Source organism: Myodes glareolus, chromosome 26, assembly GCF_982192425.1.
Source record: "Myodes glareolus chromosome 26, mMyoGla1.1, whole genome shotgun sequence".
Classification (NCBI taxonomy): Eukaryota; Metazoa; Chordata; class Mammalia; order Rodentia; family Cricetidae; genus Myodes; species Myodes glareolus.
The window spans coordinates 24,019,269-24,045,778 of NC_142051.1; the positions used below are offsets into that span (position 1 = coordinate 24,019,269).

At 40.8% G+C, this 26,510-nt stretch overlaps 2 protein-coding genes across 2 annotated transcripts; both read left to right on the forward strand.

Moving 5' to 3' along the window:
* Positions 1–12,987: 12,987 nt before the first annotated feature.
* Myf6 (myogenic factor 6) lies at positions 12,988–14,705 on the forward strand. The gene is made up of 3 exons (XM_048418755.3): positions 12,988–13,554; positions 13,820–13,910; positions 14,189–14,705. The coding sequence occupies exons 1-3, from the start codon at positions 13,036–13,038 to the stop codon at positions 14,305–14,307; spliced, it is 729 nt and encodes a 242-aa protein (XP_048274712.1). The 5' UTR covers positions 12,988–13,035; the 3' UTR covers positions 14,308–14,705.
* A 6,489-nt stretch (positions 14,706–21,194) lies between these two features.
* Positions 21,195–23,929, forward strand: Myf5 (myogenic factor 5). Its single transcript, XM_048418879.3, has 3 exons — positions 21,195–21,976; positions 22,733–22,808; positions 23,234–23,929. The coding sequence occupies exons 1-3, from the start codon at positions 21,476–21,478 to the stop codon at positions 23,422–23,424; spliced, it is 768 nt and encodes a 255-aa protein (XP_048274836.1). The 5' UTR covers positions 21,195–21,475; the 3' UTR covers positions 23,425–23,929.
* The last annotated feature ends 2,581 nt before the right edge of the window (positions 23,930–26,510 follow it).

Here is a 26,510-nt window from a genome sequence, read left to right on the forward strand (position 1 = left end):
TGGTTGAGCGCCACATGTGAGCAGTAGCTGCAGAGGGGCTAAAGAAGTTGAATCTTTGGGACTCGAGGTACAGACCATGGTGAGTTGCCATGTGAATGCTGGGAATCAAACCGGGGCCCTCTGCAACAGCAGGCGATGCTCTTAACTGATGAGCTACCTTTCCAGTCCCAGCCGCCAAGTTCTTCTGTATGTATAAAACACATATACACAAATTTCAATACCAGTTGGACAGAATAAAAAGTAGAAACCCACGCCGGGCGGTGGTGGCACACGCCTTTAATCCCAGCACTTGGGAGGCAGAGGCAGGCGGATCTCTGAGTTCGAGGCCAGCCTGGTCTACAAGAGCTAGTTCCAGGACAGGCACCAAAAACTACAGAGAAACTCTGTCTCAAAAATAAAAAAATAAAATAAAAAAGTAGAAACCCATCAATGCTTCTGTGTCCTAAAGGCAATATTTTTTATTTTAATCACATCATGTTTATATCTTAATGAGACAGAAATGAACTGGGATTTAGCATATTCTTTTCAAAAAGGTCTGGTCCAAATTAACTTGATGAAAGAACAGGATGAGGCAGTGTCAAGTTATCCCCAAACCAAGATATCCCTGGGTGTTGGACAGGTGCTGGAGATGTAGAGGCGGATCAGAAGCGAGCTGCCAGTGCACTCATGTGTAGAGGCCCGCACCGGGTCCAGAGATTACAGTAATGAGCAACAGGTGGTAAACCAGGGTAGCGGGTCATTCGAGAGGAGCTGGGGAAGAGGTAGTGTGTCATAACAGACAGGTGAAGCAAGGCTCAAAAGAGTCAGGCAACTGGCACGATGTGGATCCAAGAAAAGCCAGAGGCAGGGAAGTGGGGCAGCAGGCAGCAGGCAGGAGGACTCTCCCCACCAGCTAGACTCAGTGAGCTCCTTTTCTCAGGAATATACATACACAAAACAGAAGCCCAGACAGAGTGCAACATCTCCTCGCCTTCTGAATACTAATATTTTTGCATACAGATATATACACATATACAGTACCTGAGCATCAAATAAGTGTGAGAGGGTGAAGAAATAAATTACCCATTAGATATTAAAGTGTACCCAAGAGATTGAGAGTACCCGAGAGATCCAGTATTATGACGAACCTAATCAATACAACGATAAACAGGACAACAGCAGGCAAAATCACCACTAGTTACTATGAAAATATTAAATGTCTGGAAGACGAAGATAAACAAATTGAAAAACTATGTAATTATTTCAGGCTGTAAAATATTCCAACCATGAGAAACCATCTGTCAAAGAGAGAAAAGTTAATTTACGGACGACATTCGAAATAGAAAACACAAGGGGTAAAACTTATGGATCATTTCTAAAGAGAATTGCAGATCGGGGAAAATTTAAAGTACTTTTCTTAATCATTGAAATCTGCTTTATAATTATATAATAGCCTTGGAGAACACAATTCTCTTATTATTTCCTAGGGCTAATAGATCTAAAAAAGTATTTTTGAGTTCTTTGAAGGTAAATGAAGATATGTTGTAACTATAAATCCAAGACTTTGTGAATATGAAAATGGAAGCTGACTAATAGGTAGGGATGAATGCTTCCCGTGTGGACTTTCCTTCTTCTTCTTCGGGAGCCAGCAGTGCCCAGGAGGTCAGAAAGTAGCAACAGAGTCAACTTTCGGAGAAAGTAATAACACACTCTGGGCTCCATGCTAGCCAGAAAAAGTAATCATCTAGAGATGAGGAACAGCAGTGGTGACAAAAACTCAGGAGTTGGGTGACCGACCAGGAATAATCAACTCCCCCCTGTGTTTTTAGGAGCAGTTAATAAACATACTATGTGAACTCTTGATTGATGTTCTTTGATTGAGCTTTGACAGCCACACTTGTGCCAAAAGTTTTGCTATTTTAGAAACAAAAAAAAAAAGAAGTCTAATTTTAAAATATCTTTTCTGTCAGCAATTTACAAAAGTCCCATAAAAGTTCAGGGAACTTTTATTGAAACAGAAAGGCTTTTCTCAGAGATAGTAAATAAGCATTACATGTTTTGCTGATGTAGATATTAATTTTGAAGTCAAAGCACCAACACAATTTAAACAAATACAAGATTGAAATGAATATTCACATTTCATTGGGAATATTGATGGGTCATATCGAGAAAGTAAAATTTCTGACAATCCATTGAAAATAAAATCATTGCCATTACAAAGATTACATAGAATCAATTTTAGATTGAATAGTCTTCTCAGCCTAAATGAATGATACAACGCATCCTACCCTATGAAGGCAATGAGAACAAATAAACATTAATGATGAATGGTCAGCTGTAGAATATAAATAACCATAGAACCAGAAACTGATACCGGCGTGAGCCCTGTGAGCAGACAGTTGAAACAACTGGGTAAGCTGTGATGATCCACACGCCACCACTGACTCCTTATGTTTCCTTACATGTACTGTGGAGGGAGGACAATTGAGTAGATCACAGCTTTTTGTGATTCATGTGCTCGTGTTTTCATCAGTTTTGGTTCAAGAAAGCAAGTCATTTAAAAGGTGTTTCCTATTCAGAGTCGGCTCAGTATGAGAGGTCATAGATTTAATCCTTATTACCAAAATCAATTAGGTAGATAGATGATGGATGGATGGATAGACAGATAGATAGAAAGATAGATAGATAGATAGATAGATAGATAGATAGATAGATAGATGATACTAAACCCTAAATCCATTTTATATTAAACTAGAAATATTGAATATTTAAGACAATTGTGAATTATGTATGGATTTTAATTTTGATCATACAATCTTTTTTAAAGGGTTGATCTTGATAGTATCCTAATAATAGTCTATTTTGGATTCAAAAATGGCCTTACGGTTCCACTTTTCCCTTTCTGGCCTCTCTCTCCCACCTCCTCCTTCCTCCTCTTGTTTCTGTCTCTATCATTTGTTTTTCCTCTAGGAGATCATCTGAAACACCTGAGTCCCCAACACAGTCCTGCTACCTGCGTCTGAAACTAGATTTGAATTTCTGCTTCCTCGCAAAATTTTATACTAATCTTACAAAATTTTCTATGATCATACATCATTTTTCTTCAGGTTCAGATTCTTACTATGAAAATGCATTTCTAAAATATAAAACTTTTTAAGTAAGTCACACTGCCAAAAAATAGCCTTACGGTATTATCCTACACACCCATGCTGATTCTAGTCATGACTTTAATCTTCAAAAGATACTTATTCCATTGGAAAACCTGGGATTTTCTTCAAAGTCAGAAAAAAAAGACAAGCGTTTTGGTAAAATGACATGGACCAGACTAGAGAAAAAAAATCTGTTATTCAAGTTTTAGAACCATATTAAAAATATCAAATTCTCAAAGAGGCAAAAATACAGTTTGGAAACATGAGACGTCTTGTTATTTTAGAATCATATATGTAAGATTAAAGAATTAGTATCTGGAGAAGATGGAGCTTTTTTAAAGACAGAGTATTTCCTGAGTGCTATTCAATCATAACAGATATTCTGAAAGACTAAACTGCATTAAATGATCTCACAAAATGGAAAAAGAATGTAAAAACATCAACAGGCAAACATCACAAGTGCAGTCATTTTTCAATGCATCAACCATAAAATAACTGCTGCTCCTTGGTGAAGCTCAAACAAACTTTTCCAGGAAAAGCACGACAAATTGATAAAGCGCAAAGCCACCCTTTATTCTTGCATTCCTTCTTTGTGGCGTAATGAGTCTCAGTAGCTTAGAACAAAAACTAACAGGGAAAATGCTTGTGTCATGGGAAAGGCCAACTGCTTGATGGCGCGACTTCATTTCTTTACCAAATACTGTATGCATCTGCAGCTGTTATTAAACACCTATTATCCGTAAAACGAGAGAATTTTCTGATTTCATATAACACCTGGTACCGTTGACCATATTTCATAAGGAATACAATCATTAGCCCCCTGCCTGGGTTCTGTTTGTACCCGATCCTTCGCTGTGAAACAAGCTCACTTGCACAGACATGAGCGCACATGGCTTCCAAAGGAAGAAATAAAATCTATAAACAAACTGTAATCAGAGTCTGTGGGACGCACTCAGGTCAGGCATGCACGTGACCACCGGTTAAGAACGAAGCTCTTGCATGGATTTACTGCTCTCCTAAGCCATGATCCCTCATCCAGAGAATTAGCTTAATTTTCTCTTTTTACCTTTTAAGAGGTCCACCTGAAATTTCCCTTTCTGAAAGCACAGTGTGGAACTAGAGGTAAGCTGTGCTGATGACTCTATGACGTGCTCTTGCAGCCACATTCTCTGATGTCAGAAAGAATTTTCAACAAAGAGACCTATCAAAGCCTTAATAAACCCTTCGATTTTCACAACAGCTTAGATAAGCAAATCGTCCCATTGAAATAAAATTAATAAATAAAATTAAGTGTCAAAATGGACCATAGTGGCCAGTTCCAGGAGGATTTTAAAATGAGTAGAGTTGAGGAAAGAACATTCAGAGATCCCTGTTTGTGTATAAAACACCTTACCTTACTGAAAATCTATCTTATCTAGCAATTCTGCTCCTAACAGTCTATGTTGATTTGCACAGCAAAAGAAAACTAGTGTTCCAGGGCACACAGATACCTTTTCTTGTTGGTTTCTGCCCTCAGTCTACATGGCTTTAAAGCAATGCCATCTACCTCTTGTAAAAAAGAAAGTCGTCCTGACCCAGAGTATTTCTAAATGACTAGAATGTTCAGAACTAAAGTGTTTTGAGTTTTAGCCTTTTTTAAAGAGCAATGTGTGAAATTAATTAGCTCCATTCTGCCAACTCCTGCAAAACAGCAATCGAAGTTAAAAGGAAAAGCTTTTTTTCTTTTTTCTTGATTATTAAATCTGATTAAAGAATAACTCAGGCTAGGTGGTGGTTCAGGAGGTAGAAGGAGGTGAATCTCTGTGAGTTCAAGGCCAGCCTGATCTACAAAGTGAGTTCCAGGACAGCCAGAGCTATACAGAGAAACCCTGTCTCGAAAAACAAAACAAAAACAAAAAAATAAAAAACAAAAAAAGAAGAAGAATTAAGAAGAATTGCAAATTTGAAATATATTCCATCTATATTTTAGAAGAAATTACAGTAAAAGGAAAGATACTCTATGAAAAGCATTTATCAGGAAGGTTCTTATGAGCGGCTCACATGATGTGCTGTGTTTAATGTAATGTACTCATGTCCATAAACCAAATATGTTCATGTGATTACACTGCAGCTTACATTTTTTGAGTTTGTCCAGATTATGGGGCACCTCTAAACATGTAAAGTTACTTTTTGAAAAAATTCTAGAAAGCCCTCTTCCATGCACTTTTATGAATTTTCCATTTTTCCTCTATAGCCACTGACCATATTTGAATTTTGACATCTAAAAGAGTTGAAAAAGATCATGATATTCTGAAAACATGTTACACTCAGTTGAGAAAGATGTTCCTTCTAGGTCAGTAGTTCTCAACCTGTGGGTCGTGACCCCTTTTGGGGTCAACCTGTTCACAGGGGTAGCATATCTGATATTTACATTATGAGTCATAACAGTAGAAAAATAACAGTTATGAAGTAGCAATGGAATAATTTTATGGTTGGGGGTCACCACAACTTGCAGAACTGTGTTAAAGGGTCAGAGTACTAGGAAGGTTGAGAATCCATGCTCTACAGGCTTTGTAGCTTTCAGTCAGATGGCCAGAGCACGCTTGAGTGCTGTGGATCCACACTCTGTCTACTAGGACACTGCTCATCCAAAACCCTTTCCTTAAGACGTGTATACGTAGGCTGAGTAATAGGAGAAGAGACAGTAGGACACATGGCCTGTGACTCAGGACTTGGATGGCACTGTCTGTTGACAGCACATGCCCCTCCATCTTCGTTGTGCAGCATTTCCCCTCTCTGTCTTTCCTGCTTGACACTGTTTTAAAAACACTGTGATTGGAAGAGACTTGGAAACATCGAAATAAGCCTTGTGTCTTGTGATCTTTTGTTAAAAGCCCTTCATACAAGTCCTTTGTCTCATACGTCTTCATCATTAAATAACAGATGCTTTATGAGGTATAAATGCATGCACATGTTACTGTTTCTCCATCCACTGTCTTGAAAAGCAGCAGGTCTCAACCCTTAGATGATGACCTAGGCATCTTACTTCTCACGATAGCTTATACTTAGTTGCAAGAAAATATAGACATCAATGTCTTTCATCAATGTAATAAAAAAAATAGCATTATTGTATTGTGAGAGTATACTGCAAAACTGTTCTAGCATCTCGACTTCTAGTGCTGATGGCGACATCAGAGAAGACGCTGTCGCTGTGTGTTCAGTGATGAGCTGACCGTTTTAGGCTTACACAAATTCTCAGATTATATGCAATCCCACTTTTATAACCTTTCATATTTTTAAAATGCTTATCTAAAAACTAATACACAGTGCCCGCACACTAGAATATCTTGCCTCTGGAAAACAGTGGGATATCTGAAGACTAGGACATGATTAAGCAACTATTTCCCAAGCTGGTAGAGACGTTCTGGAACAGTGTGTTTGTACAGTGGTGACTATTTGTCACGGTAGGCCCTGACACCGGCATTAAAGCACCAACCAAATTGGGCAATATGTCATAAGCAGCCAGTTGGGGGGCAGTAACAAAATACTTGGATAACCATTCTATACCAGAGACATCTGTTTAGTTTAGCAAGACAGTAACACCAGGCACCTCCATAATTTGGACACTGTAAATATCATAATTCACTCGATTTTTAGAAAGAAGTAGGCAACCTAGAAATCCTATACATGATATACATTTTAAATATCAGCTGTCTGTGGCATTGTGTAAAAGCATTTCTGTAATAGTTTAAGGAGGTAATACAGTTAAGTAAAAATTATGTGATATAATATTTACATATAACAGCAAACAAAACAGTGTTTGTATGATTTCCGGATGGGAGAGTTATTTTGTACTTCCTAATTTGCTATTAAATGGTGCAGTACTACCAATAGTGAACTTACTGTGTGTTAGACACTGTGCAATTATTTCACCTTTGAAACAATCGTATGACGTGATGTTTTCATCTTAAGCCCTAGTTAGCTGAAACTTGGAGAAATGAACTTGCTTGTTCAAGGTCAAAGGAAGACCTGGAACTTCTCAGTGTAACACCAAACTTCCCATGCATGATCTTCAGTAGTTCTTAAAGGAAAAGTTGTTTTGTGTGTATTGTGCACACTATGTATTACCCCCCTGAATGAATGGATACATGGAAACATCCTTAGTATGTTTTAGGACATACAGCAACTAGCTTGTTCTCATGGCTCCACCGCCACCCTGGTTATAGAGCTTTCTGTCAAACATCCTAGGCATCTACTCAGCGTTAAGCAAACCCATGTCGATCGGTCACTCACACAAAAGGAATACTTATCCGCAAAAAATCCTAATGATTCACAGATTTTTTTTAACCTTAAATTCAGAAACACAGATGAAAGAGAATGAGCATTTCTTGGCTAAAGTCATTGTCTTCTTCCTAAATTGCCCCCAAAAGAAGAGATGAACAGCAGCCTGGTAGCTGGTGCCTAAAGAACACTGGCTCTTAGGAGCCTGTGTTCCTACTCCTACTGAAGAGTGAAGTGCTTCTCGAAAGATCGGGAGAACAGCTTCAAGGTTCCCCTTCTTTTGGGCATCAAAAAAGACTTCAGAATTCAAGTGCCACCTGTCTAGATCCTACCCCATTTCTCTGCATACCTTTCAAGAGTAGAAGATTGGCCTTTCATTTCTCTTTCTTTAACTTTACTTGGTTTGGGTCCCTTCCCTATGTCCCCAGAAGTGACTCAAATGTTCTCTCAGTCTAAGTGCAAAGCTATTTTTACCATCGTGTTTGGGAATCTCTGAGCACACATTGCTGGCTGCTTAAGTAAGTTCCAGGTGCCCAGGGTTCATGTTTCTTGCTGTCCACAATTTGAGGCATGGATCTTCTGAGTTTTGCCTTTTACTGGCAGGCTTGTCCTTGTTTCTTCTGTGGGGCCCCTCATCCATGTTTCTGCAGACCTGTCTTGCATACTGTTTGCTTTTCCATTCTTTTCTACCCACGTTTCCCTTTATTTCTTTTTATTGCTGGCCCCAAGCTCTACCTGCTCAGCTAAGGGATTATTTGAATCTAGTTATTTAATGATCTAGCCCCAAACACTAGTGATAGACACCAGAAATTTCACTACCTAACTCTCATCCACTTCCCTCTATCAGTCTCTTCTTTGAACTTCCTCTTATTTCCACCACCACCCCCAAAACACAGTTTTCCAAAAGTTTTTTTTTCTTCCTAGAAATACCCCCTTAACCTTTTAAAACTTCTATCACTAAGTCATCCTACCTCCGTGACTTCGCAGAGACGTCTTACTGTCACACACCCTGAAAGGGCTGCAATCTTCTTCAAAGTCCCTGAGTTACTCATTTCTGTGAATTTAGCCACTGTCATTGTCTCCAGTCGACTGAAATTTTAACAAGGGCAGAAAGACATGAAACACTATTAGTAGAGTGCCTACTTGTAATAGCTTCATTGTGATACCTTTAAAACAAACAAATCCCCAAATTTGTCTCAAACAGGTTCTGTACTAGGCTTTATAGTCTATTTGGTATGATTGGCATGATTAGTTCAATTAAAGACTCATGAATAAAGGAGGAAAATTGGTAAACACTGCGCGAGCACCGCATAGTATGCACTAATGTGTGTGTGTTTATTTGTATGTGTGATATTATTTCATGTCAAATGCTAACACCAAAATTATGAGGTATTTATCAGATATACCACTTGATCTCTTTTAAAAAAATCAAACAACAACAACAAAAAACAAAACTAAGGCAATAAAACCCTAACAATGTCTTGCTCCAAAGATTCTGCCCCCTTCCTGTCACAATAGTCTACGTTCTTAAAGATGCATAGTTAAAATCTGCTGCTCAATAAGTTACCCAAAACATTTTTCTTCTGCTGCTAGCTGAGTTATCCACAGTCTTTTCTTTCTTCTCCTTTCCTTGGACAAGAATTAGACTTCTTTTCAAACTTTTGGGGAAAGATGAAAAAAGAAATGCATTTGAAAATAATAATAAATTACAAATGACAGGACAAACTATTGGGAAATGTTCTACCATTCACCTAGTGTAAGATCTTATGATGAATGAATTCAGGGTTCTTTCCATGGGTTGCTAATGACAATGTCAATTCCTGTTGCTACTTATGTTCTCCAAGTTTTTTAAAGATGTATTTTAACTATTTAAAATGTGATGGTTTGAATTCACACCAACCTCTTTAGCCAGTTGATAACATTTATGACTTCCTCATGTTTTACGGAGAAAAAACATAATTGCAATTATAAGCCTCTCACATTTTATAAACAATTCGAGTTCCAAGAGTACACTAGGTAGTTGGTTGGAGTCAGTGCATATTTTCCCACTGAGCTAATGTAACAGGACAGCTATTCCTCATGCTAGAATGTTCTTATTCTTCCTTCCCCATTCCTGCCCACAACTTCCAAAACAACAATCAAGAGGTAAATAAGTTAATAAAAAGTAAGTAAAGTAGGAGGTAGGAGCAGAAATCTGCTTGTGCCATACTGATTCTATTTTACTGTACTACGGAAGTTCTGCACCATGGTGGGGACAGGGATTCACAATTTAGCAGGGAATCATTCAATAGGAAAAGGCTGGCTTGATGGGAAGAAAAGCCACCCTTGGCAGCCAGTCATCAGTTCTCTGAAACTTTTTATTTATAATTTAGAATCCTCGTCTCCTACATTTCTGTACTCACTGTAAAATAAAAGGATTATGTGAGAACTCCCACATTCTTTGGCAAGTTTGTGATGTGTGACATCTACTTCATACATCTTAAAGTTAGCAGATTCTAGGAACGGTTTTACCTTGAAAAGCACTTCTACAGACCAACCTTTGAAATTCTTCTATAGTGGTATTTTTTGTCTTGTTTCTCTACTAATTTCAGTAATAAAAGCATTTTATATACCATGCTACATCTTTATTTTGAATTTATAGTAAGTGTGATATGATGTGTTTTGATACATATACACGTTATATAGCTCTTGAATCAAGTTAAACATCTTAAACATTCAACATTTCTTCATGGTGAAAGCTTTTGACATGTCTTCTAAGAAGATATTCTAACACATGTGTATGTGTATGTATGTGTATGTAAGACAAAGTCATCCTCTAATATCTTATTTTATCATTCCCTACTTTGGTTTGTTTGTTTTGTAAGGAAAAGCCCCCCTCTCTGAACCTAGAGACCCCCAACCACTTTTTTTATGCTTCAATGCCTGGCCAACAAGTCCCGGGGAACCTCTTGTCTCCACCGTTTCTAGTGCAAGACTTACTTACAATCATGTACCACCTAGCTCAGCATTTTACATGAGCTCTGGGGATCTGAAGCCAGCTCTTGCTCTCAGACAGTGACAGTTTACCCACTGAGCCCTCTCTCCAGACCCTTCTGTGTGACACACACACTTTACTACCATTGTCTGTGATTCCTTTGGTATGCACACCAGTCCCTCTTGGGCCAGGTTGCACTCAGAGCCTACTGGTCAAGCTTTTCCTTTGCCTACTTAATAGTGCTCCATTTTAAATGTGATTTCACAAATTTAAAAGTTTCATTTTTATAGCAAACGTTGCATGTTCTGCCATTACATCCATTTGAAGGACAGATTACGAGAAACTGAGTTGTTAAGTTTGAGCAAACTCCTTTTAAATTTCCCCACCCCAATTCCCAGGCCATTTCTTGTCTTCTTTCTTCTCCTACTTCTGTCCTTCTCTCAAAGTAATTAATTACTATAGATTTAAATTTGGTGAGAAGAGATAGACGCATTAAAATTATAAAAAGAGTAATTAGGACACTATTTTAATTATTTGAGCAATAATACTATATGATTTCTTTGTTTGAAAGTTAAGTTTTCAAGTTGTCTTCTACGTATAAGAGACAGCAGAACATGTGGCTAAAAGCAAAAGCTCACTTCCACATGAAAAGCTAGATTGGACCCCAACTTTCATTAGCCTTCAGTCTGCAGTCTTAATCTTGGTGACTAGGCAGCTGGTGGAAATTGAATAAAATAACATAATTTAGGTGTTGTGCTCTGCTTTACCTTCCTAGCGTTTTCTCCCACCCCAGTGTCTAAAGATGGTTCTCTGGCTTTATAAGGAATTACGTAGCTACACAACAGCAAATACTTGAAACCAGAGAAATGGCTCAAACTTAGAATTCAAAGGTCAGGTTTCAATGGAGGTATTAAAGAGCTATCTTCCAGAATAAGCAAAACATCTTAAAATTTTTAGCTAATTCCCAAATTACATGACAGTGATTTTTGTATTGCTTTTTTTTTGCTTTAATTTAGTTTAGTTTTTGAAAATGGAAGTCATAGAGAATACAGCGTACAATTGTCAGTGTTTGAGGCAGAATAAGACCTTACACTTCCCACCAGGTTTTCAGACACTACCTATAAAGTGTGGCCACTTGTTGGTAGTGAAGGTACTCCTTCCAGAATGCTCAGGAAGGACAGAAAATGAAAGAAAGAGGAACAAGAGGTTAGGGGGAGAAGAGAATAGCCAAACAGAGAGAAGATAAAGCCCCAGCTATAGTTTATTCACCTTGTAATGCTTAGCCCCAACTAAAGTTTATGCTAAATATGATAACTAATGTTGACTGCCCGGCTTCATGCTGCATAAGTTGTATGTATGATAATATCTTATTAAACCCTTACCTAAACTGGATAAAGCAACCCCTGTCATCTTGAAGTAGTTCAGATAGCACTTTTCCATAGGCACAGAAATAAATGAAAGAAAGTTCTTTGAAATCTGGGGGCTTCCTACATTCCACCTTTGGGCTGGGAACCGTGTGTGTGTGTGTGTGTGTGTGTGTGTGTGTGTGTGTGTGTGTGTGTCTGTGTGTGTGTGTGTGTTGGACTATGGACACAGTGCAATAAAAAAACATTTGTTTCATTATATGTGCCATGGCTGCTTCCTTTTTCATCTGAATCCTAGCAAATAACTTAGGGGAGTCAGTGGACAGTGGGAAAGCGAATAAAAATTGATGCAGAACAAAGACGCTTGGGATGAGGCCAAAAATACACTTGAAATTTCAAGCGAGCGGCTTGTTTTTAACAGCTATTCTGAGTGCATTGTTACATGTATTTTCTCTTTCTTGTAGTTAACTCCTAGCTGCATATGCTATTGCTCCAACTGGGAAAGGGAGCAGAATTCAGATTTTAGTTACCACTTTCTAAAATAACAAGTAGCCCTGGAAGGTCACCATGGGAGCATCCCGAGTCATTTCAGACAGTAGCATGGGACATGAACACCCTTCAGCCACCACCCCCCAACACCCACCTCATCTTACAGATTTAGTAAAAGAGAGGAAAGAGATTGTTTACCTGTTTCTATTGAGGCCGAGGCCTGAAAGTCATGTGTAACCTTTGAAGCACTTTTAATGGTTATAATCACAGGGATGGCATCTTTTTGACAGACAGAACAGAGAAAAGAGCCGAGCCACACTGGAAATATTAATGAGGCTATTTTGGAGCAATGGCCATTGCCTATGAGATCTCTCATCATGAGTCTATACTTAGAATTCAGATGAACCCCGGGAGGGAGGGGAACCGGACAGTTGCTAATCCCCAGTTGTTTTGAAGTTGCCTGGTTAGCAGGTTCGTGTGTAAACTGTCCAAAATGGAAGCACAAAATGGATGTTTTCGGCGATGTGACTCTCTCTCTCTGTGTACGTTGTTTTAACCTGTTTGTCATATGGACTGTCACATCCCTCCGAGAGGTGACATTTCCCCGTTCTCTTTCAAACTCTAGTGAGCGCTAGCTGTAATCACTTTGGGAGACCTGATGCTCCATGACAGCTAGAAGTTGGATTGAGTTTCAGGAGCTACTATATATAAAGCTGGGTCGACTTATGTCACCGCACTAATTAAATGCCATCTGGGTGGCTCCTCTGGCTTTTTGAGTCCATCACCCAGTTCAGAGCAGTCAGAGGCCAAGGAAGAGAACATGATGATGGACCTTTTTGAAACTGGCTCCTATTTCTTCTACTTAGATGGAGAAAATGTGACTCTGCAGCCATTAGAAGTGGCCGAGGGCTCTCCTTTGTATCCAGGGAGTGATGGTACCCTGTCCCCCTGCCAGGACCAACTGCCCCAGGAAGCCGGGAGCGAAAGCAGTGGAGAGGAACATGTCCTGGCGCCCCCGGGCCTGCAACCTTCCCACTGCCCGGGTCAGTGTCTGATCTGGGCTTGCAAGACTTGCAAGAGAAAATCTGCCCCCACAGATCGGCGGAAAGCTGCCACCCTGCGCGAACGGAGGAGGCTAAAGAAAATCAACGAGGCCTTTGAGGCCCTGAAGCGTCGGACTGTGGCCAACCCCAACCAGAGGCTGCCCAAGGTAGAGATTCTGCGGAGCGCCATCAGCTACATTGAGCGTCTGCAAGACTTGCTGCACCGGCTGGATCAGCAAGAGAAGATGCAGGAGCTGGGGGTGGACCCCTACAGCTACAGACCCAAGCAAGAAATTGTAAGCCCAGATGCTGCCAGAGTAGGGAAGTGTAAAGACCGATTAAATGCCTTTATGAGGCCTTAACCTCCACCTGCTTGGTGCTCACCCCTCCCCGCCCTGCTCCCTCTCTAATGAACCCCCAGTGACCCAAGAAGACCGAGCCCCTGCCCTAAGCAGGAAATGCGGTCCGGCCCAAGGAAGCAGGAAGAGACACCCCCAAGCCTCCCCCTCTTCCCCCGGAATTTGTTTCTTTCCTAATCTGTTGCTTTGGTTTTCTTTCCAGCTTGAGGGTGCGGATTTCCTGCGCACCTGCAGCCCCCAGTGGCCAAGTGTTTCGGATCATTCCAGGGGGCTCGTGATAACTACTAAGGAAGGTAACGTAAAGTAAAGGGCACTGGGCTGCACTGGAAGCATCCGGCTCAGCACGGGGATGCTCTGGCCGGGCAGAGGCAGAGCCCAGAGCGCACTTAGGGCTTATCACACTCATCACAGGCTCAGAGATACACTGTCAAAGTACGGAGCATTTTTTTGTTTTTTTTTTGGCTTCTTGGGACGCAGTCTTTCTGAGCCGCCTTTGTGGCCTTTTGTGGGACACAGCTGCAGGTTGCTATATGCTCTGTCTGTGTTTTTTTCCCCCACCTCTTGCACTTAGGTGGAGCAAGCGTGGATGCCTCGGCCACCAGCAGCCTTCAGTGCCTTTCTTCCATAGTGGACAGCATTTCCTCGGAGGAACGCAAACTCCCCAGTGTGGAGGAGGTGGTGGAGAAGTAACTAGGCCAGCATTTGGGACATTCTTCACTCAACAGGAAGACCTCTTATGGACTAATCATTTAGGTTAGGGCTCACGGACCCCAGAGTTTATGAAAGCTTATGAGACACACTCACAAAGAACCCCTTAGCCACCTCAACTGAAAGACCTTTGCCCTTGGGATTTTAATATGATTATTATACGATTATTATTATTTGGAACCGCTAGTGGCTTAGCTCTAGAACCCTAATTTTGTTTTTAATTTGGTTGGTTTTTATAGCATCTTAACTTTTATTATAGTCACGTGACCCTTTGGTGTCAGTTGCAGATAAAGTTCATTCCTGTCTAAATCCAAGTGGGGACGTTTAATCCGAATGGTGTTTAATGTACTTTTGTAAATAGTACTTTCGTTTTTATGTAAATCTAATATTTACTATATTTTAAATGTGGAATTAAGCATTGTCTATAAACTGTGTGAAGATCCTGGTATTGTAATATTAAAATATTAATACGTTTCTACGTGTACAAAGAGGTGGCCTTAGTTTGATTTAACTGGAAAAAGAAAAACATGAGGGCATGCATACAAAACTAAAGGACAGCCATATTTTAATTTAGATAAAACATGTGCCCAGTTATTTGGGACCTTCCTCTCAGCCTAACTTAAAGGGAGGAAAATGAATGTTAGGGTCGTAGACTCAATTAAACTGGGCTCTTTAATGCTCCATGTAGACCCTGTGCTTGTTTTTAACAGAAGGAAATATCCAGAAAGCCTCTATATTCTCCTATCTTTCTTTTCTTTTCTTTCGCTTTTTTCTTTTCTTACCATTCTATAGTAATATTCTATGGTAATAAGGGTGGGATTTGCTTACTCTGAAATTTGATTTTAAATGTCCTAAAATGTCTTCATTCATTTTTCTAGAAGTTGAATGAATTCAACCCAAATTATTATATATTTTTTCTATTCCCTGGTGTTCTACGCTGTTTCCAAGTGTAGATCTGAGGTACCCAAGGCCTATGACTTGATAGCCAGTTTTCTTGAACTAGACTAGCTCCCAGCAGACTGAAATATCTTCAAGTGCTCTTCGGCCTGAGTTTATTTTCCAAACAGAAAGATAAAAGAAAAGAGCAATCTGTCTCTTGAGGAGGAGTGGGTGTCTTTGAAGGGGGTGGGGTTGCTTCAAGAGATGGAAGGGTTAAATGCTTGGAAGCTAAAGATAACAACACACATGAAACCTCTTAGCTGGACCAAACAGCAAAGCCCCAGAGACCCGGAAGCCCCAGGAGCTCTACAACATGAAGATTTTACAACGTGTGCCGCGTCTGTTTATCCTGTAACCTCAGAGGAAGAAAAAAAAACGACCACCAAGAAACACAGCGGGACGTAAAGAGAAAGCATGCAGTTTCTCCTAAACCGTGCCTTCTGTCTAACGGTCGAATTTTCTGTTTGTGACATTTGCATAAATGTTGAGGTTCAGTCTCTCTAACCCAGAAACGTTTTGAGCATGTTTGTCAACAGAAAGCAAAAAGGTTGGATTTGGAATCATTTTAGAGTTTGGTTATTGCAGTTGGGTATACTTTTGTTTAACAAATTTATTTTCTCAGTATGTGAAAAAAGTCTGGGTTCTTCTAAAATTCTTCAAAATTCAGAAACTTCGGTTGAGGCGGCTGACATTGGCGCGTAATTCCTTTGAAAGCTTTGCGTGAGAGCAGGTGACTGTGCTCCACGCTACTGGGTCTCTGTGAGGACTCTATGTAAACCAAACCCAGGCTGCTCCTGTACAACCCAAACCAACCCTTCTCCGGTTTACTGCCCATACCTTGTTCATGAAACAAAGGGAGGGAGGGTTCTCCGTGCCCCGTGGGCTTGTGAAAATTCACCAAGAATTTTCTCCACACATGCTAAGTGTGGAGTCAAGAAGGCACAGACTGACACCCATAACACTTCTTTTTATTTTGTATTAGTAAATCTCAAATTCGCCAAAAAGAGGTATGTCAGCCAACACCACAGTTTCTTACTTTTGCTGGCTTTGGCTAGGGAGAGTAATCATCCTGAACGAGAGAATGAGCTATCCTTAGTTTTGTATTAATGTAACCCGACTATGATCAGAGAGAACTGCATTTGTTACTGCTATTTCAGAGGCTTCTTGGAGTGGAAACTTTTCATCTGGTGAGGATAAAGTCAGGACTCAAAAGCAGGGAAATATTAATAGCTGCAAGATTATGCCCTGGACTACTATGTGTCCAGAAAGAGAAGCCTTGGAAAAGGGGCAAGGACATCTATAGTTGGGAGAATTATTTGGATCTCTTAGACAATTGTTTCTGAACAGCTAGCTAGCAAACTCCAAATTATAGCATAATTTTTAAAAATAAACGCCAAAGCATTTACTAGGCATGGGTAGTATTTACTACCCAACCAAAAGATGGGTAACTATATCTGGGTGGTCTCTGTCTTTACTAAGCATACACATGATATATCTATGAATTTTTTGAAAGCCAAAGGATTTGCCCTAAAATGTGCTTCTATGCCAATATTTTCAAAAACTGAATTTTTTGTGCAATTGGCATATCATCACTGATCAGGGAAACGTATTTACCTTAGAATTACATATATTTACAATAAGATTTCTATCATGAACTATTCTGCAGCAGAATGCATCTTTCAGCTTATGGTCTTTTCTCGTTGATGGATTTTGTTCAGTCTTGGCAGACCAAATCCTGCCTTTCTCAGCTGGGTAACCTGAGAAACATCGAGAGTGAGGTTGCCTATGGGAGCCTCTTCTTTAAATAGAGAAAATATTTTCCAAAGAGTTCATGTGACCTCCAGAGCTATAGATGATATGTTAGGGTTTCCAATGAAATCCTAGGTCTATTTGTGATTAAACTGTTTTTGTTGGATATTAATGATGATAATCTTTAACCGAGGCCAAAGCCAAAATAAACAGGGCTATAGGAGCAGAAATTTAAGACAGAATAGCTTGGGAAAGATAAGGACTTAGGGATTGAACTTAAGTCTCTTTCCAGAGGTTCATATACTGTCATATATCACGTCATCAGTGGCTTTCTGGTATGCTATTACTGAAATAATTTATAGATATCAAATGTCAATAAGCTCTCTCAAGGTAGCTTTCATCATCATACTAGGATCATGGACTTCAAAGTCTCGACACTGGGGAAATTTGCTGATGTCAAATGATATCAATTTTGTGCCAAACTCTTTCATGAGTTTTTTTGTGGGGAGGACAGAAATTTGGGGCACTTAGCAGCTATTAAGACAGGCAGGGAAAATCAGGATACTGCTGGAAGCCACTTTCAAAATTATGAAGACCTTGTTCTACCATTCACACTCTCCCTTTGGAAACATCTCCTTTCTTCATTCAGAGACCCTTTCATATGTCTACCTATAGGCTTAAAAAGTGCTTTTATATCTAATTTTAAATATGTATCTCGTTGTCTGATCATTAGTAAGCAAGCAATAATAACATGATATTTCCTCACCCAGAATTCTCCATTCAGTTCCAAAAACGAATCAAATCATTTCAAGATGATCCTTGGCACTAGAGAATTCTTTCTGCACAAACAAGGTGTTTTGCAAGCCTGGTTGCGAGCCATGCTGGGGAATGAAACGTCCCTGCCATGTGCCAGGCAGAGGGGCAACAAGCGTAGTGCTGAGGAGACAGGTTACCCTCTCTCCTCCTCTCAAGGCTGCTAAATGCCCTGATACAGTCCTTTGATCTCTCCTGGGAGTCTTGGAATTCAAGCAGAGGCCAATGTCTTCCTCAGATGTCTTGTCCACAAATTCTTCTTCCAACTCTGGCAGGTACGAGTGTGTTGACATAGGCGTGCTCAGCTCCCAGAGCTGGGTACAACATAAAACTGTTTAGCAGGTTGGGAAGTCATCAACAACAAGCAAAAGCAGAATTCTGCAGGTAGCGGCAGAATGGAGAAAGATGTGTGTGTGTGTGTGTGTGTGTGTGTGTGTGTGTGTTTGTGTGTCTGAGTGTGTGTACATATGTATATATGTGTGTCTTTGTGTCTCCATGTGTTCTTTAAATGAACCAAATATACATTTTCTACACTTTCCTCTTTGATTTCTCTGATTTTGTTTTCATTCAAATCCCACACTTCCCCACATGGTCTGTCCTGTAAAAGAACAGCCAGGCCTTCTGAGTGAGGAGGGAGCCTTTCTCCTCTCTCAGGCGTGGGTTTTCTTCTTTTTGCGCAGGCGACCTCAGGGTTTTTGATCTCCCTCTGTTTTAGCTGCGGCTATGGCCTGAAAGTTTTTGCCTCATTTTTTACTCTTGTGTTCTGAGATCCTATTTTCATCACTTGAGTCCCATGGGCCTTCAACCCGGACCCTGTCTCCCCTCAGCAGGGCTCATTAAGCAGCCGGCCGCTTGTGTTTTCCCCTGCTTCTTTAGTTCCACTCTGCCTGCTGCACTCTGGTAAATTTGTTTGGAGATCACCTTACCAGAGACAGCCTCTAACCTCTGAGAACTTCTGCTACTGACAGAAGCCCCTGAGTGACAGCGTCCTCCCAGCCCAGCAGCCTAAGGAAAGACCTCAGTGTGTCCGACTTTCTACTTGTATGAGCTGAGGAAGCCCCTGAAAACTCAGGGAGAATGGCTGTATGAAGCAAAAAGGATTACCTCCCGGGGCTTGGTGCCATTTCTGAGGACAAAGAGACTCCTTCAAATGCCTTGTGGACAAGGGAAAATTTTACCTAGCCCTGGAGTTAAAGCTTACCTTTGGAAAAAAACAAATAAAATACAATGACAGAATGCTTTCTGATATTAAATACATACGTAAAAGTGGTGAGAAGTAGTAAATCAGTCATTCCTGGCGGAGTCAAGGCAGTAGCTAATAGGTATATCCATAGATTCTGAGAGAGTTGCCTGCAAAGGAGTCGAAGACACAAAGGGCAGACTCCCTGGCTTCCACTTCAACTCTAAGAATCGAGTTGTCATCCCACTCGCCATATTGTTTTAGTTACGTTAAATACAAGGCAGAGGGAGGGAAGGAGGAAGGGAGAAGGAAGAAAAGAAGACAGGGAGGAGGAGAAGGGAGGAGAGGAGATGGAAGAAGGAGAAAAGGAGGGGAGGAGGAGGAAGACCATGGTTCTGGGTTGTGCGGTTGATGACCAGAGCCTCTCTCCAACTCTTGCTGTGGATTTGAGGATGAGACTATCTACCTCTCCAAAATGATGTACTCCTGGGTACAGTTATATGCATCCACATAAATGAGGCGGGAGCCTTGTCCTCAGGAGTGTGGCTTTTTAATCTGGTGTCTTCCTAAGACTGCATTTGTTTCAAAGGCATACATTCGTAACTGGGCCCCAGCAAGGTACAGTTGGATTTCTCATTGGCGAGATGATTAAGTAGACCCTGGGTGTGAGGCAGGCCCTGGTTTTCATCTGAAATCTGTCTTCAAGGTGACAGTCCAGGTCAGAGGGAACAGAGACAGACACATCCAGCAAGTACAGAGACTGACACTGGGACTCCGGCTTTCAGGTCCTTCTTTGCAGTGCTTGCCTGCACAGACAGCTACGATTTTTCAGGCCCCTGTAGATACCAGATCAGTCATTCATGGTTGCTTTAGAAAATTGACTTTGAGTCGCCATCATCATCACCATCATCACCATCATCATCATTATCATGATGACCACCATGGCCATCATTTTCAGAATAGAAACTGCCCCTCTACAGAGAGAGAGGGAAAGCAAGAGAGAGAGAGAGAGACAGAGACAGAGAGTCGCTTTGGAGCCACAACACTTACTCAATTAGATGAACTGCGAACAGTCCGTTTTTACAGTGGGGCTACAAATCGAGGTCCAAAGCCCCAGAGACCTTGTGTCCACCCCAAGTAATGGTGTTTGCTGAATATGCACAGCTTCCTTCAAGAGATCTGAAAATGGTTTAACAGTGGAGGAGAGACTGTAAAAAACTGAGGAATAGGCTCTATTTTTATTTTTTGGAATGTTAGCTTCCCCCTTTTGTTTTCGGCCCACCACAGTTTCAAAAAGACCCGTCTGCAAATTGCATTTCTGGAAGGCTTTTGTCACCAGCGAGTGTGAAGTCACTCTGTTAGAGGAGCTGGAAATTTTACACTAGCCCAGGATCTCCGTGGCGGCAGCTGGGACGCATCTGTAACGGTGTTAGCTGGCCTGAAAGCAGAAAATTAGCGAGCCTGAAGCCCGGCTGGCTGTTTAGTCTGTAGAACTGATAGGGCGGAGCAGAAAACTCTGGAGAAAGGAAACTCCACTCCACTCTGGGAAGGGGGTTTACTGTGAGAAATTGGACTTCTGCCTTTGCCCAGCCACAGGCGTGGGAATCTCCCGGCGCAGGTACTAGCCTAGGCTGGCCAGAGGGAAAAAACAACAGGTAAATATATAAGGAAGAAAGCTAGAAGGGACAGGATGCTGAAGGGTCACCTGGTCCACCTGATGACATTTTCTTTATAGAGCAGCAGAAAAGAATACGACCTCTTTCATGCCTGAAAAGGAAGCCCCAGCAAACGTCGCACCCATGAAAGAACCAGCTCATCAGAACTCCTTGAGTCTTTAGCAAACATATTTTGAAACAGGACACTGAACGTTCTCCCCATAAATGAAAATGTCACTTCAATGTAGCAACTATTACCAGGTAATAAAGAAAGGGTAAAGAAAACGAGAAACAACCCCAGCCCCCCCAGGAAGGCGGCAATTCCTCCAGACTCTGGGAAATACGGATTTAATGTCTTATTGCGATGCTGCCGCTGATTATGTTAAAGGGCGATCAATTTCAAGAAACCCCCCATCCCCTCCTTAACGGACCCCAAGGTTTGGAATAGCCAGAAGGCCACTGAGCAGGTTGGACTGCCGTAAAACCCTGTGTGTCAAAGGGGCCAGTAAACAGCAAATTGTCTCTAGAAGGAAGGCAGAGTTTTGCCCAGACCACCCCTGTGGGGGTTGTGGTGGGATATGCTAATAATGTCCAGCTACGGGGACCAGCCTCCCTTCCCATCCCCCAAGAATATATAAAGAGCCCCAACCTCAGCCAATGACCGACCCTGGCCAACAGGCATCTGTCCTTGTTAATTACAGAGAAACAATCCCAACCCCCGAGCTCCGCCTGGGATTTGCTGGCCTGCAGCAGCCAGGGAGTCCCGTTTCCCCCTCTCGGCTGAACTCAGGTGTCCCACCTGCCTCTCTGAAGAATGGACTTGATGGACGGCTGCCAGTTCTCCCCTTCTGAGTACTTCTACGAAAGCTCTTGCATCCCCTCCCCTGAGGGTGAGTTTGGGGACCAGTTTGAGCCAAGGGTGGCTGCCTTCGGAGCGCACAAAGCTGAGCTGCCGGGCTCAGACGATGATGAGCACGTGCGAGCACCCACGGGCCACCACCAGGCCGGTCACTGCCTCATGTGGGCCTGCAAAGCCTGCAAGAGGAAGTCCACCACCATGGATCGACGCAAGGCCGCCACCATGCGCGAGCGCAGACGCCTGAAGAAGGTCAACCAGGCCTTCGAAACGCTCAAGAGGTGCACCACGACCAACCCCAACCAGAGGCTCCCCAAAGTGGAGATCCTCAGGAATGCCATCCGCTACATCGAGAGCCTCCAGGAGCTGCTGAGGGAGCAGGTGGAGAGTTATTACAGCCTGCCCGGACAGAGTTGCTCGGAGCCCACCAGCCCCACCTCCAACTGCTCTGATGGCATGGTAAGCCACAACTCCAAGACCCACTCTCTCTAACCCCGGTCTGTGTGAAAATCCTCATACCTCACCTAAACCAGGTACAGTGGGACCGTTGCTTTAAGAGACGCGTTCACAGAAAGATGCAAAGAAAAAAAAAACTTGTATAAGATTTTACTGTGATTTTCTAGCTAGTTCTGTATGTATGTACATGCTAGTAAGAGGTTGTCATGTACCGCAGGTTAATTTAAATGATGAATTAGCCATTATCTCTCTTATTTTCAAAATGTATCTCTGTGGACCCTGATATATAGCTACCCCAAGTTTATAACTCTGAAGAATTAGAATCCCAAGCATGGTCCTGTTCCCTGCTCTGAGGCCAAGTTTTGGAAGAAAATGTTGGTTCATATTTTTCCGAGAGGATCTACTCTAGGGTTGATAGGTTTTAATGTGGTTTTGCCCTGGGAAAGTATTCTCTTCCAGGCAGCGTTAGTACGGCTTTCCTCAACTGCAATCCATTTTGCATGGTTATAACCCAGTCAGTGCAAATGGTTGTGGGATCCCATGGTCTTCGCTCTGTTTTCCTCCTTTTCCAGCACTGAGACTGACCTTGGTGCCCTGGCGATTTAGAGACAGCAGCCCCTTCCTAAATCAGTGTGCTGCGGAGCGAGCGAACTAACTGCAGTCAGTTTACTGAGCTAGGGGCCAGTACAATTTCACCCTTGGTCTGGACATCTTCTGCCAAAGACTTGAAAATACATTCTTGTGTGTTTTGTCTTACAGCCTGAATGTAATAGTCCTGTCTGGTCCCGAAAGAACAGCAGCTTCGACAGCGTCTACTGTCCTGATGTATCAACCGGTAAGAACTGATAACTTCAGACACACTTAAAAGAGCGTTCAGTCTTACAACTCAGTCTGCCCTTGCAAATAAACAGGGAAAAGGAATGAAAGTGACGGCTTTCATGAGGAGGCTTTGACAGAGTACACACACATTTTCCAGATTACACTAACAGACAGATAGCCAGACACACCGCACGTATGCAAGCACGCACACATGAACGCACTGCCTCCTGCTTGAAATATTACCAGGGGTCTTCTGCCCTCCACGCCCCACCCTCAGGAATTGCTAGATATTTGCTGCAAATTTGTACATCGGGCCCTCTGTGATCACCTGACCTACGTTGTCAAAGGTGCTGACCTGCAGTTTAAAGGGCAGTGTAAGCAAACCTGTCTGTGTGGGGATAATTTTTTTTTTCTTAACCACTTTTCTCCTTGTACTGTTAGCATGTGCGGCAGATAAAAGCTCCCTGTCCAGTTTGGATTGTTTGTCCAGCATAGTGGATCGGATCACGTCTGCAGAGAGAAGCGAGTTGTCTCTCCAGGATTCAGCTTCTCTCTCTCCAGTTGCTAGCACCAATTCACAGCCGGCAACCCCAGGAGCCTCCAGTTCCAGACTTATCTATCATGTATTATGAACTATTACAAAGAAGGAAGGATGCCCCACATGTCCGAAGAGAAGACAGGTCGTGGATCATATGTACTGTTCAGTTGTAAATATTATCTTGCCACTTTATAAGAAAATATAAAATTTTCAGTATTTAACTGAAAGTCACATTTCCAATGATGGCTTCTCCTCTTCTGATCTTTTTCTTTGTCTTCATTTATAGCTTCCTTTCGCTTTGATTCATAATTCCAAAAATATTTTTTCTGATGGGGGCAAGTAACTGACAGTTGCTTATAGTAATTCTTAACTTATATAATGTAAATATTGCTCATCAAAATAACTTTGGAATTTAGATCTCTATTTTGTGTCTTCAAAAATATTTTAATAGCTTAGAATCCATTACAGGGAATTAAAAATATATTTAACTTTTGCTTTTCTCTTTAATCTTTTGTTCATATTGTATCTAATGAAAATATAACAATGCTACCTAATGGTACATGCTTCCATCTTTTCTTGTAAGAAATATTCTTTTTCTATGTAAGCAATAAATAGTACATTGTGGATAATTTCAAAATATAAAAATTTCATGAATTTCACTATAAATAAAATTGTTTACTGAAGTAAATCCTGTTTCTTGACTTTTAAAAATAGCAATCTTAATGGAATTAGAAAATCAAGAACATGACGTCTTTAAGTTCAGCTTAAAGATGATCGCACAGTTGGCCTTGCAGATAAATATCAATATTATTGATCAATTTATTTTAGATCTTGTTATGTCACCTATGAAAATGCAGTATTTCCATTTTAAAAAAATTTAAAATATTTCAAATAAAAATGTAAAGTATTTCCAGAGTGCACACTAAATGTAGAGCCTTTTTCTCTCCTGCTATTCCTTACAATGTCCAGCTGTATATGGAAAAGGATAGTAAACCTTTTCAGGGTGATATCAGTTATTTAAGCAAAAGGACCGAACAATATTGTGTCATTTTACTGTTTACAATACTTTGCTAACCATGAGCTAGGTGTTAAAACTTTTCCTATAACTCGATAAACATACTATTATTATCAACAAAACATTTAAAGGAAGTTGATATTTTTTCTTACTATTAGAAAGCCAGCATAAAAAAACTTCACAACTAGATAGCAAAATAAAATATCTGGTGCTGTCTCTCATATTTATAGTATTTTAGGAGTTTCTAATGACACTATGAATGTGTGTGCGTATGTGTCTGAGAAATGGACGGGTATCTTTTAGTGTTCCCTTAATGCTCTTCTGGAAGAAATTGAGATGAAAAGTGGATGATCAAGCAGAAAATTAAAACGAGAAAGTCATTGGGACAATTTTTTATAAGTGTTCCACTGAGAGGAATAAAAAGTAGCCACCCCTGAAGTACAGAAAATAGCTGTTGATAGAGGCCAAATATAGGTCCTTCATCCTCCAATTTGTTTTATTTTACTTTTTGAGATAAGTTTTTGCTGTGTAGTCATTGCTGATCTCAAACTCACAGGCTATCTGTGAGATTGCTAGAATTTTTCTGCCTGTGCCTTTTGAGAGATACAATGTGCACCACCTAACACAATCTCTAATTTGACTATTAGTGAGAAATTGCTTAAAGTTTAAGACTGCAATAGAACTCAATAAAAAAAAAATCAATTAAAAAAAGACTGAATTTCTAACCAATGCACGTAGACTCTACGGCAGGCTGGCAGTATTCCTATTCTCAGAAGGCTTTGCCAGATCTCTGTTTGGTTTTATTGTGTGTGTGTCCAGTCATGAAGCTCAAAGGAATATACAGGGAGGAGATGGTTTGGGGCAGAAACCAATTGTGACCATTGTCACTATATTAACATGATGATGCCATAGTTTGGATGGCTGCTTCTACCAGAAGAAAACTTTGTTTTCCCGGACCTGGGATCATAAGAATTCCATGTGAAGAAGCCCCAGGAAGGGTCCCACGTGGTTTAACGAAATTTGACTTATTAACTTGTACAAGGTACATTTTCTTTACTTGGTGTTTCTGCACAGAATGTGGAGACCCATTCTTCTTAGCAAAATAAGGAAGGACAGACTTTCTCAAGTGCTGGCTTTCTTTAAGATCAGGTTTTAAATGTAACCATAATTGGTTGCTGAGAAAGAAATAGTCTCTCCAGCGAAAAGTAGACCAATTAGTTACCAAACACCAGTGGTCATTCTGATCAGCATATACATACAAGTAATATGGACTGAGAAGATTGTATTTATGTATTTAGGAATATATACACTTTTTTTTCTTTTTAAAGAGGCCATGTATTTGAAAAAGAGCAAGAAGGGAGTATATAGAAGGATTTGGAATGAGGAAAGGGAAGGGAAAATGATATTGTTTTATTATAATCTCAAAAAGCATTAAAATTAATGTTATTTAAATATTTACTAATCAAAATATTAAAACTTTTAAAAGACAAGGAAGGTAAAGCTTTGTAACTCCCTACAAAATTTAAATAAAATGCTGTAGAAAACGTTAACGAAGCTTCTCATTCAAATTTAATAACACTGACTCTGCCTATGAAGCTATTTCTGTAACTGTACAAGTGCATTTAATATGTTAATAGGTAATAACATATAATTAAAGCATATAATTTATTTAATTAATATAGCTATTGCTTTATAAAGTGTTCAAAGTATTTAAAATTCTCCCTGTGATCTACATTCAAAAGGTAAGTAGAGACCAAACTCTCAATGTGAAGTTGTTCAGGGAGTCCTGTTTCTAACATTATCACATGGAAGGCTGGAGTCTGCTTATCCAGTAGCCCACCACAACATGCTATCTGCACTACTTGGGAATTGGTCTCCTAATGATTCAGACCCAGAGAAGTTTCCTTTACACTGAGGAAGCAACAGGGTGGGAGAAGAAATACCGTAATTGACAAATGTGGAGCACAGAACTTTGTCATCTGTAGATCTTAGGAAGTAGATGGCTAGTTGGGCTGCCTCTGAGTTTGCATTAGACCACGTCACCTCAGCTAAGAGACTAACACACCTTTTTGGTAGTAACACACAGTATTATTCCTTAAAACAAAATCCTGCTAGGGAGGAGTGTCCAAGGAAGGAGCCTCGAGAGCTTCCTTTTTTTCTCTTGT

Coding starts and splice junctions, on each gene's coding strand:
- Myf6 (XM_048418755.3), top strand. CDS start 13,036: ATGATGATGGACCTTTTTGAAACTGGCTCCTATTTCTTCTACTTAGAT. Junction 13,555..13,819: donor ACAGACCCAAGCAAGAAATT/GTAAGCCCAGAT, acceptor TTTTCTTTCCAG/CTTGAGGGTGCGGATTTCCT. Junction 13,911..14,188: donor CGTGATAACTACTAAGGAAG/GTAACGTAAAGT, acceptor TCTTGCACTTAG/GTGGAGCAAGCGTGGATGCC.
- Myf5 (XM_048418879.3), top strand. CDS start 21,476: ATGGACTTGATGGACGGCTGCCAGTTCTCCCCTTCTGAGTACTTCTAC. Junction 21,977..22,732: donor CCAACTGCTCTGATGGCATG/GTAAGCCACAAC, acceptor TTTGTCTTACAG/CCTGAATGTAATAGTCCTGT. Junction 22,809..23,233: donor CTGTCCTGATGTATCAACCG/GTAAGAACTGAT, acceptor TTGTACTGTTAG/CATGTGCGGCAGATAAAAGC.